Here is a 16438-nt window from a genome sequence, read left to right as displayed (position 1 = left end):
ATACCTGCTTCCTCCTCCTTGCAGGCCTGCACATGATTTTGCAGGCAGTCACTTGGCCCCAGTCAGCTGTCAATTAATCCTGCGCGAGGATGCGCCTGGCAGCTAAGGTCCCTGGGGGCTCGCGGTGCCAGGCACAGGACCAGGCACTTGAGAGCTAAGTCACTCGTGCAAAGGCAGGGAGGGGACTGTTGTTCATCTCATTTTGCAGCGAGCTGGGTTAAGTGCCTAAGATCTTGGCTCATAAGAGGCAGAGCTGGACACAGCCCAGGAAGGCGATCTGAACTACATGTTGCTTCTGCCTGTCACGCGCAGCCTGCATGCTGCATTCACTGTGTGCCTGGCGCTGTGCACTGCTTACCCTACAGCCACTCATTTATGCCTCAACAGCTCTTGATGTGGGTACTATTTTCACTACCCACGCCCACCTTTTATGAGAAGTTAGGTGATTTGTCCAAGATTCCATCCAAGAAACACCGGAGATCTGAGTTGCTCCACTGCGCCCCCTCTTGGCCGAAACCCTGCCCTGCTGCCTCGTGTCTATTGCAAGCCCCCTGTGCCACCCTACACAGCCACTTTTGAGGAAGTAGATTTTAATTTTTTTCCTTTGCATTATGGCTTATTACAGGATATTGATTATAGTTCCCTGAACTCTATAATAGGACCTTGTTGGGTTTAAAATATCTTTTCCATTATGGTTGGGAAATACACACTAAAACATAATTTTCTCCCAACCCAGACAACCTCTCCACTAAGGTAAACAAGAAAGAAAACAATTTCATTATCGAAAGAGCATCAAACCAGAATGTGATGTGCATCACAGACCATCCGCTAAGAGATTTGCAAAGACAGAAAAGAATTTCACTTCTTGTTAGCCAAGGCGATACAGCCCAATTCGTACAGGTCCCCAGGATAAACAATAATTTGTTGTTATGTAAGAGAACCTGGCAGCACTATTTATTACATATAGGTCACCCTAAATCCACCTGGCCATTGGAGTGACCCTCTGGGTTTGTTCATTCGTTTTGTACAAAGAAAAGTGGAATTTCTCCTATCTCTATGACAGGAGGTGGTTTTGCAACTTGGAGCCAGGAGACCAGGAAGAACTGGGAGACAGGGTTCTATTTTCCTTGGGTGTTTGCACGCCAAAGAGATGGCTCCCAGGATCTTCAGAAACACGTTCCTGGGGCAGAAAAGCAGCAAAAGGCCTATATAGCTTTTAAAAGCATCAACATATATTTCAAAGAGATGAAGAAAGAACGACAAGTTTTCTAAAGTAGGTGCTCTCAGAAAAGGGTGGGGGAAGTCTCTTCCATCATTTTTCACAGGGAGGATTAAGTCCCATAGTTTAAATTTCTATTTATTCCTGCACCACTCTGCATCAGGCCTATTTATTGCACTCTTCCCTGGCCAGCTCCTTCTGTTCTCGCCTCCTGCACCCCCCGTGGTACCCCATCCTCAACGATCTGACCAGGACCCTCCTTGGCTCTAAACACTCCAGGGACCCCCTCACTTCCCACACAGAGATGCCATGTCCTGGAGTCCAAGGCCCACAGGGATATGGCTCCAAGTCACCTCCTGTCCTGGATCCTCACTTCCCCCTTCAGTGTGTGCACCGGGCCAGCCAAACCCGACCACTCCCACTCCCTTTGCCTGTCCTGTCTCCTTCCTGGGGCTTTGGTCCTGAGAGTCCCTCCGCCTGGAGGAGCCTTCTGCCTACCTCTGCCAGCTGCGATGGGTCGTTCCTTGGCCACCTATACAGCCTCAGGCTCCTCCACAGCAGGATGTGTTTCCTCCTGTTCGGGGTCTGGGTTCATCCCTTACCCCTTGAGTTTTGGAGTCAGACTTGGATTTGAATCCTGACTCTGCCACTGCCATCTGTGGGGCCTGACCAACTCCCCCAGCTTCCAGACCCTCTGTTTCAGCATCTGTAAAAGGGTTATGAAAATGCCCACCTCCTGGGGTTTCCAGGAGAATCGGACTAGGTACGGTGAGATGACCCAGTGCAGCGCTAGTTTCCCTTCTCCTTCCCCTAATAAACTCCAAGCCTGTGATAAATGTTTGCTGGACTCAGAAAGGAGGTTTAGAACTTCATTTATTACCTGGTGAAAACTTGCGCCTCAGCGCTGAGAATTTATGACATTCTGATAGTCCTGCCTAGAAATCTTATTTTCCCTCTTTGTACACATTATTGAGTTTTTAATTCCAAGTGACTTTTCTGCTTTGGGTGAGTGCAGGCAGGCTGGCTTGTAAAACGAGAGGCTTTCATTCATATTGCATGACATTTCTGCAGGTGAAACCCAAGTCCCCCACTCATAAATAATCCACCTGTTCTTGCCCTCCTCAAAGGATATTTTCCTGCACAATCTGAAGGCACTGCAGCCACCTTGAAACCTCCAGAAGGTCCATGTTGCAGATTCACTTAATTGTATTAAGTCTTGGCCCATGAACTATGTCTGGGATGGAGCCGACAGCTAAAGGACGGACTGAAAAAAGTTTCAGCTACATTGTCAGAGCCCCCAGCAGCGATGGGTTTGATATAATGAACGTCGATGTGAAGATCGACACGTCCTGGATCTTCCAGGATGTAGAGGAGACTGATGAGGAGCCGGGATGTCTTCCAGAAGAAGCAGCCAGAAGCCCAGACATGAACACGGGAACACTCAGGAAGCAACTGGAATCCTCAGAACAGAAGCTGTTGGCAGCTGTGGACAAGTACGTGATGTCAGAGTCTGGGCTGAGGAGCAGGTAAATATACCCTTTGGACCTCTTCTTTGTGTATGTTCGAATCCTGGGGCATCCTAATTGTGTCAGGATGGAGTGTTGAATCATCTCTGTGACTGAGGATGCAGGCAAAACAATCAGTGTTCCATAACCCGCCACAGCAGTCCCTGGCTCCCCCTCTGTCTTTCCCTTCCTCTGCTCCGTATCATAGGGGCTGAGCCTATTTCCCAGGCTCCCTTGCTCACTGGCTTCCATCTGGGTCCAGCCAATGGGAGACGCTGAAGGGAGGAGGACGGGAGAAGCCAGGGTATTCTCCCCTTCTCTTCTGCTCTGGGTGACGTCTCTGACTATGGCTGCCATTCAGTCATGCTTTCGGCTTCCTCTGTGGTCCTGGGCCCCAGTATCACCACCTCCTCCCTGTCTATCCCTCCAGCCCCAGGGGCAGAAGTGGCTCCCAGCAGCTGCTAACCTCTGGGTTGCCTGTCATATCTGCCTGGCCTTTCATCTCTTCCGTTATCTTTATAGCAAATTCCCTGTGTTTGTTTGATTCTCGCTGCTGAACCTCCTGGTGTAGGCTCTATTTTCCTGATGGAACCGACATGGTCCAGAGGTGGGGCGTTTGAATCCAGGTCTTTCTCCAAAGCCCATGCTCTGTTTTGATACCTAGGCCAGTAGAATGAGGTGGGGCCTTGCATACATATCAAAGGAGAAACCAGCATGGAAATGCAGTACGGTTATGGCTGGGGTCTGACAGGTTTACCAATATGCCAACAGCCAAGTGTCTTAAATGTGTCTGACGTCCCCATTTTGGGTGTGTTTTCCTTCATTTTAGTAAGGGCAAGTCAGTAAATGTGTATTTACATGATCTGTACTTTTTCTCCCCTTTGTAAAACTTTTCACGTGAAAAAATTCACATATGAGAAAAATTATTCTGTCACCTTCAATATCAGTCTATGTGATTGTCCATTCACTCATTCATCCATTTATGCATTCATTCCCTCATTCATTCACTCATTCTACAACGTGCACTTAGCCCTCGGGAATCGCATACTGTTTGTTGTATGAGTCTGCTGGGGCTGCCATAACGAACCACCACAGACTTGGGGGGCTTAAACAATAGACATTTATTTTCTCGTAGCCCTGGTGGATGGAAGTAAAAGATCAAAGTGTGGACAAGGTTGTTTCCTTCTGAGACCTCTCTCCTTGGCTTGGTGATGTCTGCCTTCTCTCTGTGTCTTCCTGTGGTCTTCCTTCCGTGCATGTCTGTGTCCCAATCTCCTCTTCTTATAAGGACACCAGTCATAGTGGATCAGGGCCCAACCTAATGACCTCATTTTAACGAAATTACCTCTTTAAAAACCCTATCTCCAAATACAGTCACATTCTGAGGTACTAGGGTTAGCTAACTTCAACATATGAATTTGGGAGGACATATTCAGCCCAAAACATGAGTTCTAGTGGTTGAGAGCTGGAAAGGCAGGGCCCCAGCCCTGGAGGGATAGAAGTATAACTCATGCAAGGTTGTACATGGCAGTGAAAACCAGAAGGTCACCAGGCCTGGGAAAGATGGGTGGGAAACCCCTGCCAGAGGAGACCCCTCTATGTGAGGGAGAGACAGGCAGCCTGGAGGCACCATGAGTGATGGAGAGGAGGGGCCTCTGTGGCTGGGGCCTGGGGTGAAGCCATCCTGGAGGCGGTGTCCTGGACCCGCCCGTGGGGAAATGTGGGCCGTGTCCTCAGTTCTCTGAAGGTGGGACGCACCATCCTGTAGAAGCAGGGCTTCGGGAGGGGAGGCCCGATCTGCGGCAGGGGTTGGGAGGATAAAGAGTTAAGGCTTACCAAGAGCCTGTGGTGCAGGGCACAGTGCTGACCTCCCCCCACCATGCCTCCATCACTGCTCCCTTGAACCCTGTGACACACAGAGTGATATGATCCCGTTTTCCAGATGAGGAAACTGAGGCTCAATGGATGAAATACATTAATCAATGTCACGAAGAGCTGAAGCCAGGGTCTGAATGCACAACTGTGAATATAGATTTCAGGCTCATTTCACCACGGGTTTGCTCTAAGTAGGGGATAGTAAAAGATTGATAATGTACATTGGATTTCACTTCAGTTAAAGAGTTAATATTTTAAAGTATTTATTGCAAAATTAACGCAACCACGTTGTTAGAAATTTGAGAACGAGAACCCCACTCCCACCTCCATAACACTATCATCGCTGCAAATTCATTTACAATCTAAATGCAACAAAATTAATAATAGCTGACCACTTGTTGAGTGTTTCCTCTGGGCTAGGCACTATTTACATGCTTGATGGGTATTAACAGACTTAATCCTTAAAAATAAATTACTAGGGCTTCCCTGGTGGCGCAGTGGTTGAGAATCCGCCTGCCGATGCCGGGGACGCGGGTTCGTGCCCCAGTCCGGGAAGATCCCACATGCCGCGGAGCGGCTGGGCCGGTGAGCCGTGGCCACTGAGCCTGCACGTCCGGAGCCTGTGCTCTGCAACGGGAGAGGCCACAACAGTGAGAGGCCCGCGTACCACAAATAAATAAATAAATAAATAAATTACTAAAAATGAAGTAATAGCAATATCCTCAATTTCCAGATGGGGAAATTAAGGTGCTGGCTTAAGTAACTTCTCCGTGGTCACACACCCGGCTACATGGGGGTGCTGGGACCACCCAGGCAGCCTGCCCGATTTATCCTGGTGGATATTCCCTGATGGAGTCTCCCAGTTCCGTAGCACTCTTTGCAGCTCTACACTGTAATATATATTTTTTAACTTGTCATTAGTCAGTGAAAAATCGTGCTTCATTGTCTAGTTCCTATTTCTGTGTGTATATGTTTCCTATGGCCGCTAAAACAAATTACTGCAAACGTGCTGCCTTCAAACAACACACATTCATTGCCTTTCGGTTCTGGAGGCAGAAGTCCTAAAGCAGTCTCAATGGGATACAGTCACAGTGTCTGCAGGGCTGTGCTCTCTCCAGAAGCTGTAGGGGAAACCTGTGTCAGCCTTTTCCAGCATCTATAACTGCATTCCTTGGCTTCTGGCCCCTCCCCATCTTCAAGCCAGCAGGGTAGCATCTTGCTTCAGTGGTCACATGGCCTCCCCTTCTGCCTCCCTCTCATGAGGACAGTCGTTATTGCGGTTAAGCCCACCCAGATAATCCAGGATAATCTCTCTGTCTCAAGTTCCTTAACGTAATCACATCTGCAGTCTCTTTTGCATCTTAAGGTAACATTCATTAAGTTTCGGGGAGCAGGGCGTGGATATATTTGGGGGCTGTTTTTCAGCCTGCCACCATGAAAGTAGTCATTTTCTGCCTAGTTTAAGTATAAGGATAATACCAGGATTAAATATTGTCCCAGATTTAACATTTCAGATTGGTCTCAAAAACTAAAAAGTTAAACTTTTCTTTTCCCATTCAGATATCACCACGTTTTATAATCAATCAGAAGGCACTCCACCCAAGCCTCTGACTGATTAACGTGCGGCCACTCCTCTGGTTCCTTTTGGAAGGAACTTAATTTTAATCTACACAAGAAGGGACCCTCCCTTCTGTCACTTTAGAGACCCTCCCCCAGGGCCTCAAAACTAGAGCAGGAGAGGGGACTCTTGGCCCTATTATTAATAATAGTGACTCACTTTACTTACTCTTCACAATAACCCTCTGAGCAAGGTGCAATTACCTGTTTTACAGATGAAGATACTGAGGGTCATAGTGGTGAATGAGCCCAGTTAAGGCCTCATGGCAGGTAAGTGGCAGAGCCAGGAGGCAAAGCTAAGTCCTCACCCAGGGAAGCAGAGTCTGTCCTGGATGAGCAGGTCACCTGGTGTGGAACTGGGTAAAGGAGTGAGGTTGTGCAGAGCTTGTCCATGTAGGCTGAGAATGCACTTGCCACGTGTTTCATGGTCTTCCATTATAGAAGTAAGATTGGCACATCGAGGGGACTTGGATACTAGGTACAAGCAGGAGACAGACAAGTGAGTCTATGTGGCTCCTGCACTCCTCATGGGACCACTAGGCAGATGTTCCTTCTGGCTTCCCTCCATTCACATGTGCTCCTCCTTTCTATGTAGCTGAGGTCAGGGCTCACTTCCAGCCTGGGTATTACTTTGCATATGACACAACTTCAGCACTTCCTGAAGTGCTGAAGACTTCAGGTGGCTTAGCCATCCCTAACTGTTAGGTCATTTCCAACCTCTCACTTTTGTAATCCAGAGATTAATTTTTTTAATTGCAGAAACCGTTTTTCTGCACTTCAGTCATTTCCTTAGAAAAGATTTGCAATAATTTAGCTTAAATGGGAGGCAACAGAGCACAGGGTTAAAGCATGAGTTTGGGAGCCATGCAGCCTGGACTGTATAATGCTCTGTGACCTAGGGCAAGTTGCCCGGCCTCTCTGATCCTGTTTTCTCATGTGCAAAATAGGGGGAAGGGAATCCCCCTGTAAGGATTAATTGAGACAATGCAGATGTATGGTTCAGATGTTTGGTTCAGTCCTTCATTGGTATGACCTGAACTGGGGATTACTGGTTTAGGGATGAGAACACTGTAAAGATTCCCAGTGCCTTATTATTCAAAAGAGGTCTCTGAAGTATTTTAGATCATCTTCAAAAAGATAGGTATGAATGTTTTACAAAATGTCATTTTGTCAGAATATCAAATTGGCCAAATAACAGAAGAAAAAAAGATGATCCTGGTGTCTGTGAAAACCTTAGCCACGCTTACTGCATCCTGAGTAAGCGCCTTGCTGCTTCAATGTGCAGAATTCAGGAGCTGGAGCTGTCGGAGAGGAAACTCCTCCAGAAGGTGGACCAGCTGAGCACCCTCGTGTTCCAGGAGAGAAGTGCCTCTCTCCGGGCCCAGGAGCAGCTGGAGGCACTGCAGGGGGAGCTCGCCAGCCAGGTACCGAGTCCCTCCTCCTTCTTTCCAGTACTTGTTTCTTGTCCCAGCAGAGTCACCCCATAGGTTTGGATGTGGTAGCAGCTGCCCTTGAACATAGACAGTGGGGCAGGCCTGGAGAGCCTAGCCAGGAGGGGTAAGAGAGGTCCCAATTATAACAGTGCAGGCAGGGGCTGCTGGACCTGGGCAAGGTCACGTGGCCTCCCTGGGCCTCGGCTGCCCCATCTGTAAAACGGGGCTCCCATCCTGTCCTGCCCACCTCATAGGGCTCTGGTTGGGATCCACTGGGTGGCACGCGGGGGCTGTGCCCTTGCTGGGAGCTCTGGCCAGAGGTTCCTTTCTGCGGACTTGGTGCCTGACATCAGGGGAGCCGGCTCTGGCCTAAGGACAAGGAGAGGACTGATGCAGGGTCTCTGCCCTCAGGAGCTGGCTTGCGGGCAGGGACACAGATGGGAAACAAGTAACTCCAAAGCTGGATGCTGGGAGCCATGGGGAATGTGGTGTGTGGTGGGGAGACAGAGTTGGTGAGGCAAGAGGGTTGCAGGGAGGACAGATCGCCAGGGCCCCGGCATGACCCAAATTCTGGAGGCAAGGGGGAGAAGGACTTAGGGGGACCTTAGCAGGAGAGGCTCATAGTCAGGGTTTTTGGGGATATCACTCTAACTGCATGGGAGAGAGAGGCGGCAGGGGCAGGGGGCAAGTTGGAGCGCAACTGGAGAGGGAGTGGGTGGTTAAGAGGATAGGCTCTGGAGGCAGATGCCTGGAGCCAAACCCTGGCTCTGCTACTCATGAGCTGTGTGATCTAGGCCAAATGACTTAACCTCTCTGGATCTCAGTTTTCCTCATCTGTGAAATGGGAATGATACAGTCCCAACCCCGTTCAATTGTTGTGTGCGTAAAGGAAGGGAATACGTGTAAAACACTCACAACGGTAGGCATTTGGATAGCCCTAGCTGCCTTCGTAATTACTAGGCTTTACTGAAATATTCCAGGGGAGAGATGACGAAGGCTGGAGGGCAGAGACTTGGCAGGCAGAGACCCAAAGATCCCGAGAGGCATCCGGTTTCAGTAAATTGCTACTCACAGGGCAGCACAGCGACTGTTAAATTGCAGGTTGACATCCCTCAGTGGGTTGTGAAATCAATTCCGTAACTCACAACCAGCATTTTAAAATGGAATTGACTAGGAATTATGAAAGGGCATCACGTGTACGAAGGGGAGTGCTGTTTCCTGAAACTTCTGTTTCAGTTGTCAACACGTGCATATGTATAACGGGGCACGTTCTTAAATGTATTTTTTACCATGGGAAGTAGTCCAGAAAGTTTGAAAAACACCAGATTGATTAGCTTTCAACTGAAATAGAAGTGAAGCCTGGAAAGATAAGAAGTTCAGTTACATTGAAATTAGTCTTTGAGATGCCAGGGAGACATGCAAGTGCCACTTTTCCCCTTGGCATTGAACTTCAGGTGCAGAAAGTTGAGTTCATCCTCCTTGGTTCACAGCACATCATCGTCAGTGTCCGAGAGTTTTTAACCCGAGGTATAGTAGTGTTATGTGGGATCCCACCATCAAGAATGTAATCTCTCCGTGGAAAATCCTCTAATTAATATTTTTTGTCATGCCTTAGATACATATAGGGTTTCCCAGGTGAATAGACACAGTACTGCAATCACCAGAGGTTCCTAGTATGATGGGGAGACAGAGGATGAGGGTGACAAGCAAGGGAAATGCCCTTAGCGAGCTCGGGGCACTGCAGGACCTGCAGTTATGCGGCCCACACACATTTCTCTATTGCATTCTCGTGTAATCTGGATGCTCCTGGGAATGTCCTGTCACAAAACCCCATTTCCGGATGAAGGGCAAAATTTCAGAGAGGTGAGGGGTCTGGCTTGGGTCCCCTCGGAGACCACTTGGCCCAGCTTCAACCCAGCCCAGACACTAACCCTCAATCTCTCCCCAGAACCATCTGCATTTCAGAGCACATTTTGCAGGAGTGCATGAACTCTGCCCTTTGTACCTGATATTTGCCAAATGGCAGTTTGCCCCATTGTTTTCAATATTTGCAGTAATCATTTGCATACAAAGACTCCTCACTTCTGTGGCGACCCGTGGTCATTCCCAAGGGTGATAAAGGTAGACCCATCCAAGTGATGGGGCACCGTGCACCTAGCATCACCGATTACAGGATTCATACCTGCGGGAAGACCCCGAGCAATTTTCCTCACAGGGAATCTAACTCCAACTTTATCTGCCCCAATTCCCCACAAAACATGCTGTCAAACAGAGCCTGCCAGGCTGTCCCCAAGTTTCCTCTTGCTAGTTTGTTTTGTCTTCTGCAAGCTCTCGTGGCTGTGACTGACCACCAGCAGCAGGCACTAGCAGCTGAAAGAGAGCTTAACATGAAGGCAGTTCTACCCATTTGCATAAATTAATTCTGAAAATTGGGCAAGGACGCCCATTTTTGCAGTGCCTGGGTCACCCCAGTCCAGCCTACAGCTCATGGGTGGGGGGAGGGCAAGGTTTAAGAACAGGGAGATGTGTTCCTTGGACAGGCAGCGGGCCAAGCGGAAAAAGGAAAGGTCTCGAGTCAAGTACGTGGCGGTTCAGTGACTTTTAGTCGTGTGACATTGTGCAGGTCACTTCTGAGTAGCTCCACAGGGCATATTCACAGGAAGGAACAACTGCTGTAACACTGGTCTTGCTGTCTCACCAGCCAGAAGTCATGGTCAGGCTGATCCTTACTGGTTCAGGCATTAACCCTGTAGGCACTGGGAAATGGAGAGGTCTGGGAAGTTCTGCAAGTGGGGACACTCAGGGGGGCCCAGGTGGCAGCTCTTTACAAACTGGTGTGGGGGAATCACATGTTGGAACCACTGGCCCTCCCAGCGCGCACCAGCCCGTCCGCCTCCTGCCCGTTGCACAGTTTACTTCCAAGTACTCAGGGAGCTCACGGGTGTGCAGGGCCCACATTAGGGGGAGGTGAGTAAGGTGTTCATCTCCTGGGCAAACTTTAAGGGGGCGCCAAAAAACAGTCATCGAGATAAAATTTTGCAGCAATGTTTTAATGCAAAAATTAATGCAAAAAGAAAAAGCGCGCTGAACAACAAAATATCCAATTTTCAAATAAAGATAGGCTCAATGCGAGCTACGGTGCGTCCCCGGCCGCCTTCCTGACGCCCTCCTCCACCGCCAACCCGTAGGTTCAGGAGAAGGAGCGCGCGGCCCGGCGGCAGCGGTGGCGGCTGCGGCGGCTGCGGGAGCGGCTGCGGCGCAAGGACGAGGCGCTGGGGCTGCAGGCGGCGGCCCTGGAGCGCGGCCGGCGGCTCCAGCGGCGCCAGCTGCGACTGGTGCGCGAGCAGGAGCGCATCCTGCGGGCGCAGGTGCAGCGGCTGGAGCTGGACGTGCGGCGCCTCTGCCACGCCGCGGGCCTCCTGCTGGCCGAGCTGGACGCCCCGAACCCGGGTGGCCCCCGACCCCCGGGCCCGGCCAGTCCCCGGGGCGCTCCCGAGGAGGCCGCGGAGCCGCGCGCGCTGCAGGCCAGGGCCGAGCGCGGCGAGCGCGAGCGGGACCAGGCGGCGCGCCGGCTGCGGGAGCAGCGCGCCACCGAGCGGCTGCTCCGCGGGCAGCTGGAGGAGCTGCGCTGCTGCATCTATGGGCTGAAGCTGTCGGAGATCGGCCTGCAGGGCCAGGTGGAGGAGCTCGCCCAGCAAAACAGGTGCCTGCGAGAGGAGCTGGGAGCCCAGGCCCCCCGAGAGAGAGCGCTCAGCACGGCCCCTGCTGGCCACGGTAGCCTGGTAAGTGGCCGCAACCCAGGGCACGAGTGATTTTCTGCTTTTCTCTAACTTTCTGCCGCTTGGTTAAGTCACCGGCTCCGTCATTCCCCCATTTTCCTCTTCAACCACCCCTGCAACCCACCAGCCCCGTTCACCCACCACCCCTACAGCTTCACTCACCTGTTCACCAAGCCAGCCACCTCCCCAACCACCTATCCACCTGCTCAGCCACCATCCACCTGTCCATGCCCTCATGCACCGTCTTGTCTACCCACCCACCCACCCCTCTACCCACACTGCATCATCTCTTTCACCCGAACATCTGCTTGTCCATCTCTTCTTGCAACCACTCTCCAGGCAGCCAAACAGCTACCCTTCATCCCTCATCGTCTGTTTCCTCCTGTCCGTCCATCAATCTGACATTTGATGGGTCCCTGCCTGTGCCAGGCCCCGTGCTGGGCGAGCTCCTCCACATGCAGTATGACATTAACTGTCATGGTCTCATCACTCCCACCCCGATCCGCCCCTCCCTGGGAAAGCGATCACCCTTTCCCGCCTCCCTCACAGCTGCAAAGGTGACCACGGTCCCCGGCATGCCGGTGCTGTACGTGCATCTTCATTTCTCCTTCTTTAGACTGTGAGCCCCTTGAGGGCAGGTCCAGGTCAGATGGCTTCTGTAGCAGCCGCCCCAGCAGCAGCACACAGGAGGCCCTCAGGACTGTGCAGTAGAGAACATGCAGGGTTCAGCCCCTTTCCGGTTCTCCTATTTGCTAGCTGTGTGACCCCAAGCAAGCTTCTTAAGCTCTGGAGCCGAGAGCAGGCTGGACACTGTTGTTATCACCTAACTGAGAGCCGAGCAAAAACTTAATGTTTAATATACTCCTGCCATGTGCTTGACACCCTACGGTGTTTTCAAAGGCATCATTTAATGCTCATAAAACTGTAAAGCAGGTACTATTAATGTCCGCACTCCACAGAGAGGAGACTGAGGCTCAGAGAGGCAGTGCACTGACCTGTTGTCACACAGCTCAGAAGAGGCAGAACTAGAATTTGATCCAAATTGGGTGTGAGTCCAGAGTGCTTTGTTTTTCCTGCACCAGGCTGCCTCCCTGTAAAGGGAGCGTTAACTCAGCTCCCTCCAAGAGATCAAGATCCCACTGGGTTAATTTGCATTTAAGGAAAAATAAGGGAGCCACCTTGGCCCAAAGAAGATTACTCATTAAAAAAAAAAAATCAAATTTATCTTCGACCTGGCAACTTTAGTTTTCTCAAGATAATGAAGTGTATCCTGCCTAGATCATTTTAGTAATGAGTTTATCTGTGGTTATATTTTATCTTTTTAGTACTTCATCCTACTCATGTTACTTCTGCGTGTCCTGTTTGTTCTTCCTCCATCATGTTCATCAGGTAAAAGGAATACAGTGTACCTTTAATATTGGCACCTTGTTGTAATTTCAGAAAATAAATCGTGTAGAGATGGAAATTGTCATTTAGAATCCTTTCTGTAATTTTCCTAAATGTAAGATTTTAATTTAGGCTGTTGGCTTACATTCTTATTCTCCCAATCTTTCTGCCTTCCCGTGCACTGCTACTCTTTCTTTTATCTAAGGAAAAGGGTGAATACCTAAATATTTTAGAGATGCCTCCTAATGTTTTGTACGTTTTGTGTTCTCTCATTTAATCTTTAGTACAGCCTTGCAAGCCAGGTGCTATTATCCCACTGACTAAATGGAGAAACTGAGACCCAGGAGGTTAAGTGACTTGACCACAGGCAGGCAGCTCCAAAGTATTAGGGCCAGCAAGGGGACACGGGCCAGATCAAGGCTGTGACTCCAAGATGCTGTCCTTACCTTAAGATGCTGGGGCCGGCGTTGGTTCTTGCGGATTTTGGGGCAGTGTCAGTGGCTGCGTTTGGCAGCTTGTGTGCCATCAGTTATAAGCCCCTTGTTGACATACATCTGTGACCTTCTCGATGTTTCGTACCTTATCATTTAAAAGACCCAATGCCCAAGGAGAACTGCATGCTCTCAAGACTTTGCTGGAGGCTGCTGTGCACAGTCAAAAGTTTCTCAAAAATTCCCTAAATTTCCCATAAAGTGTGGTCCCCAGCCAGTTCTGCCTCTGTAGCATCCGGAAGAGCCAGCCTGTTATCAGATACGTAGCAGAGGAAGCAGGGGCCCGTGGAATAGAAAATGCTAATCCTTAAACACGGGAGCCATACACACTGGGGTGAGATGCTCACACTCTAAAATGGCAGGTGGGACCCGGAGTGGACAAAGGCAGTGGATTCTGCTGGGTGAAGGAAGGGGTGGCAGCACTTGCTGTCTTCTGAGTGTGTCTTCTGAGTGAAGAGCCCAGGCGAGCGTGAATGCAAGAGCCCTTTAAAGATGGAACAAATGTCAGCTACCATTTCAGCACAGAGGGTCATGGAACGGTCACTGATCCTGGCTTTTAGCAAATCTAAAATGGCAGCCTGTGAGCATCGGGGCTGGGAGAGTGATATTAGCAAGGGCTTGCTTCCGCCGTCGGTGTCCATTTCATCGTGGTTTGTGCATTTCCTATGTGGCTTGTTCTCACTTCTGGGAGGTGGCTCCCATCCCCTTGCTGGTGATCTCTCCAAGGGGGCTCGGCGCCAGGGTGACCAGCTTCTTGCTCCAGCCAGACGTTAGCTGTTCTCCCAGATGGAGACAAGCAGGGCCGAGTTCCCCCAACTGGTGGGCCTGGAGCCTGGCCCTGCCTTCTAGGAGCCCCGGGAGCCTTGCCAGTCATTTTATTTCTATGCCTCAATAACCTTATTGAGCAAATAGAAACGTAGGTACTATGAGAGTTTCCTGGGGCTATCCTAGCAAAGAACCACAAACTGTGTGGTTTCAACAATAGTCCTGGAGGCTGGAAGCCCGAGATCAAGGTGTCGGCAGGCTCGTTCCTTCCGAGGCCTGTGAATGAAGATCTGTTCCGGGCCTCTCTCCTTAGCTTGTGGGTGGCTGTCTTCTCCCTGAGTCTCACTGTCTCCCTTCTATGCATCTCTGTGTCCAAATATCCCCCTTTTATAAGGACACCAGTCGTATTGGATTAGGGCCCACCTGAATGACCCCATCTTAACTTAATCAATTGTGTCTCTATTTCCAAATCAGATCATGTTCTGAGGTCCTGGGGGTTAAGAGTCAACTTAGGAAGTTTGGTGGTGGGGTGGACACAATTTAAGTCATAATAAGTACCTTCCTGGATGCACCATTATGAGGCCCCATGAAACGGTAGAACTGTCGGTTCTAGTTCCTTGTGCTTCTTCGCCGGCTTCATGGGGGTACAAAACGATTCCTGTATTTATGAGGGAGTCTTTGCACTAGACGCCATCTCTGGTGCCCTACATCTGTTGTCCACTCATTTTGTCCCTCAACGACCTTCAAGGGAGGCACTATTTTACTCCCATTTTACAGATGAGGAAGTGAAGGCCCAGAGAGTTCCAGGGTCCCACAGATATTAAGTGGTGGGGCAGGACTTGCGCCCCGGCAGGCTGACCCTGAGATGAACCTGTGAGTGCCATGCTCTGCTCCTCCGGTAACTAGGGGTCAGTGGGTCCAAAATCAGCCTTTAATGGGTGCCATACAACGAGGTGTACTCGGGCCTGAGCTTGGTACCAGGTCTGGGAAATAAGACAAGACCCCTGCCTGCACGGGATGACAAGACTGCCTGGAGAAAGAGGGTGCAGACAGAGGAAGGGGGAAGGGGCCTGACAATCTGTGGGTCACTGTTGGGGATCTTGGTGTTTGGAATGGGGAATGGACCCAGGGCCACAGGGTATGTCAGAGTCTTCCAAACTGTCCTACTCTCAGAGGGCACTGACAGCCCCGACTCTGAGCACCTTGGAGTCGAAAAGGGCCACCTTGAGAGGAAGAAAGCCCCCAGAGAGCACGCTGGAGAGATGGGAAATGCCAGCCAGTCACCAGCTCATGGGGCAGCATGGCTTGCAATTTTAAAGTTAAAATGCTAGAATCTATTGAAAACGACACTGTAATGCCAGATGGTGTCCCTCAGGTCTTGGTCTGGCCTGTGGCCATGGCTGTGCATGTATGAAATTTTACTCAGTGTTCTGAGAGCATTGCATGCATGCATGCATGATTTCCCAAGGCTGACAGTGCATTTCCAAAGGGGCAGGACCCAGAATGGTTAAGAGCCACGTGGCAGATCTTCAGCACCTTTCTCTGGATAACAGTGTAAGCCCCCAATGATCTCTTTTCATAAGCCCCCAGCAGCTCCATCGCCTTGGGATCCAGCTCCACTTCCTAACCACGGCATTCAAGGCCCCAGCTTCTCTAGCGGCTGATTCCAGGCTCACTGCCCACCCCTTCCTCCCACCCTGCCTGGCCACCCTGAGGTCCTGAGGGTCCCTAAATATGCCAGGCTCCTCCAGCCTGCTTACTTTCCCTGTGTCTAGAGACTTCTACGGTCTGCTCCCCATGGCCCCTTGGTAAACCCCTGCTTCCTTCTCTCCATTTGGTGAGAATGTCTCTTCCTCCAAGAAGACTTTTCTGATTTTACGTCAGCTCCTTCCCTCCTTGGTGCCCCCATCATGACATGACCCACCTCTGGTGACCCTAATTCTCACTGTGCTGGGCCTGGCTGCCCACCGCCCCGTAGCTGTGCCTTCATCGTCATCACCAACTGGGTCCGATTCAGCCATAAATCCCAGCCCGTCCATAGGCTGTGGAATACTTGGTGAGGAAGTGACTCAGTGAATAAATGGCCAAAGGAAGATATTTGCTCCATTGCCCATGGGAAATGGAAACTTCCAGCCGAAGGGACCAGCCTAAGATGGCAATGCTGGGAAGTGAGGTATAGAAATTGGGAAACGAGAGGGAGGTCTAGCCCCAGGAAAGTGTGTATCATATTGAAAATCATTACAAATTACTAGGGTGCCTCTAACCCAAACCAGCCCCTTGGTTACATCTGATGTGTGTCATGGTGTGATTTATGGTGAGGGTAATCGTTATGAGAAGATATTTTATTTGATTCCTATTTACACAGCAC

The 16438-nt window shown here is 50.4% G+C and overlaps 1 protein-coding gene across 3 annotated transcripts in view; it reads left to right on the top strand.

Annotated features, from left to right (window-relative positions):
* Positions 1-2449: 2449 nt before the first annotated feature.
* C6H4orf50 (chromosome 6 C4orf50 homolog) overlaps positions 2450-16438 on the top strand; it is a 125340-nt gene continuing 111351 nt past the window's right edge. For all 3 annotated transcript variants that reach the window (XM_067036401.1, XM_059066132.2, XM_067036402.1), the window contains exons 1-3: positions 2450-2745; positions 7502-7640; positions 10838-11431. In XM_067036401.1, coding sequence (XP_066892502.1) covers positions 2450-2745; positions 7502-7640; positions 10838-11431 — 1029 coding nt within the window. The remainder of the gene's footprint in view (positions 2746-7501; positions 7641-10837; positions 11432-16438) is intronic.

The sequence above is a fragment of the Kogia breviceps genome, chromosome 6, assembly GCF_026419965.1.
Source record: "Kogia breviceps isolate mKogBre1 chromosome 6, mKogBre1 haplotype 1, whole genome shotgun sequence".
NCBI lineage: Eukaryota > Metazoa > Chordata > Mammalia > Artiodactyla > Physeteridae > Kogia > Kogia breviceps.
Note: the sequence above shows the minus strand (reverse complement) of the source record. Positions and strands in the feature narration are given on the sequence as shown.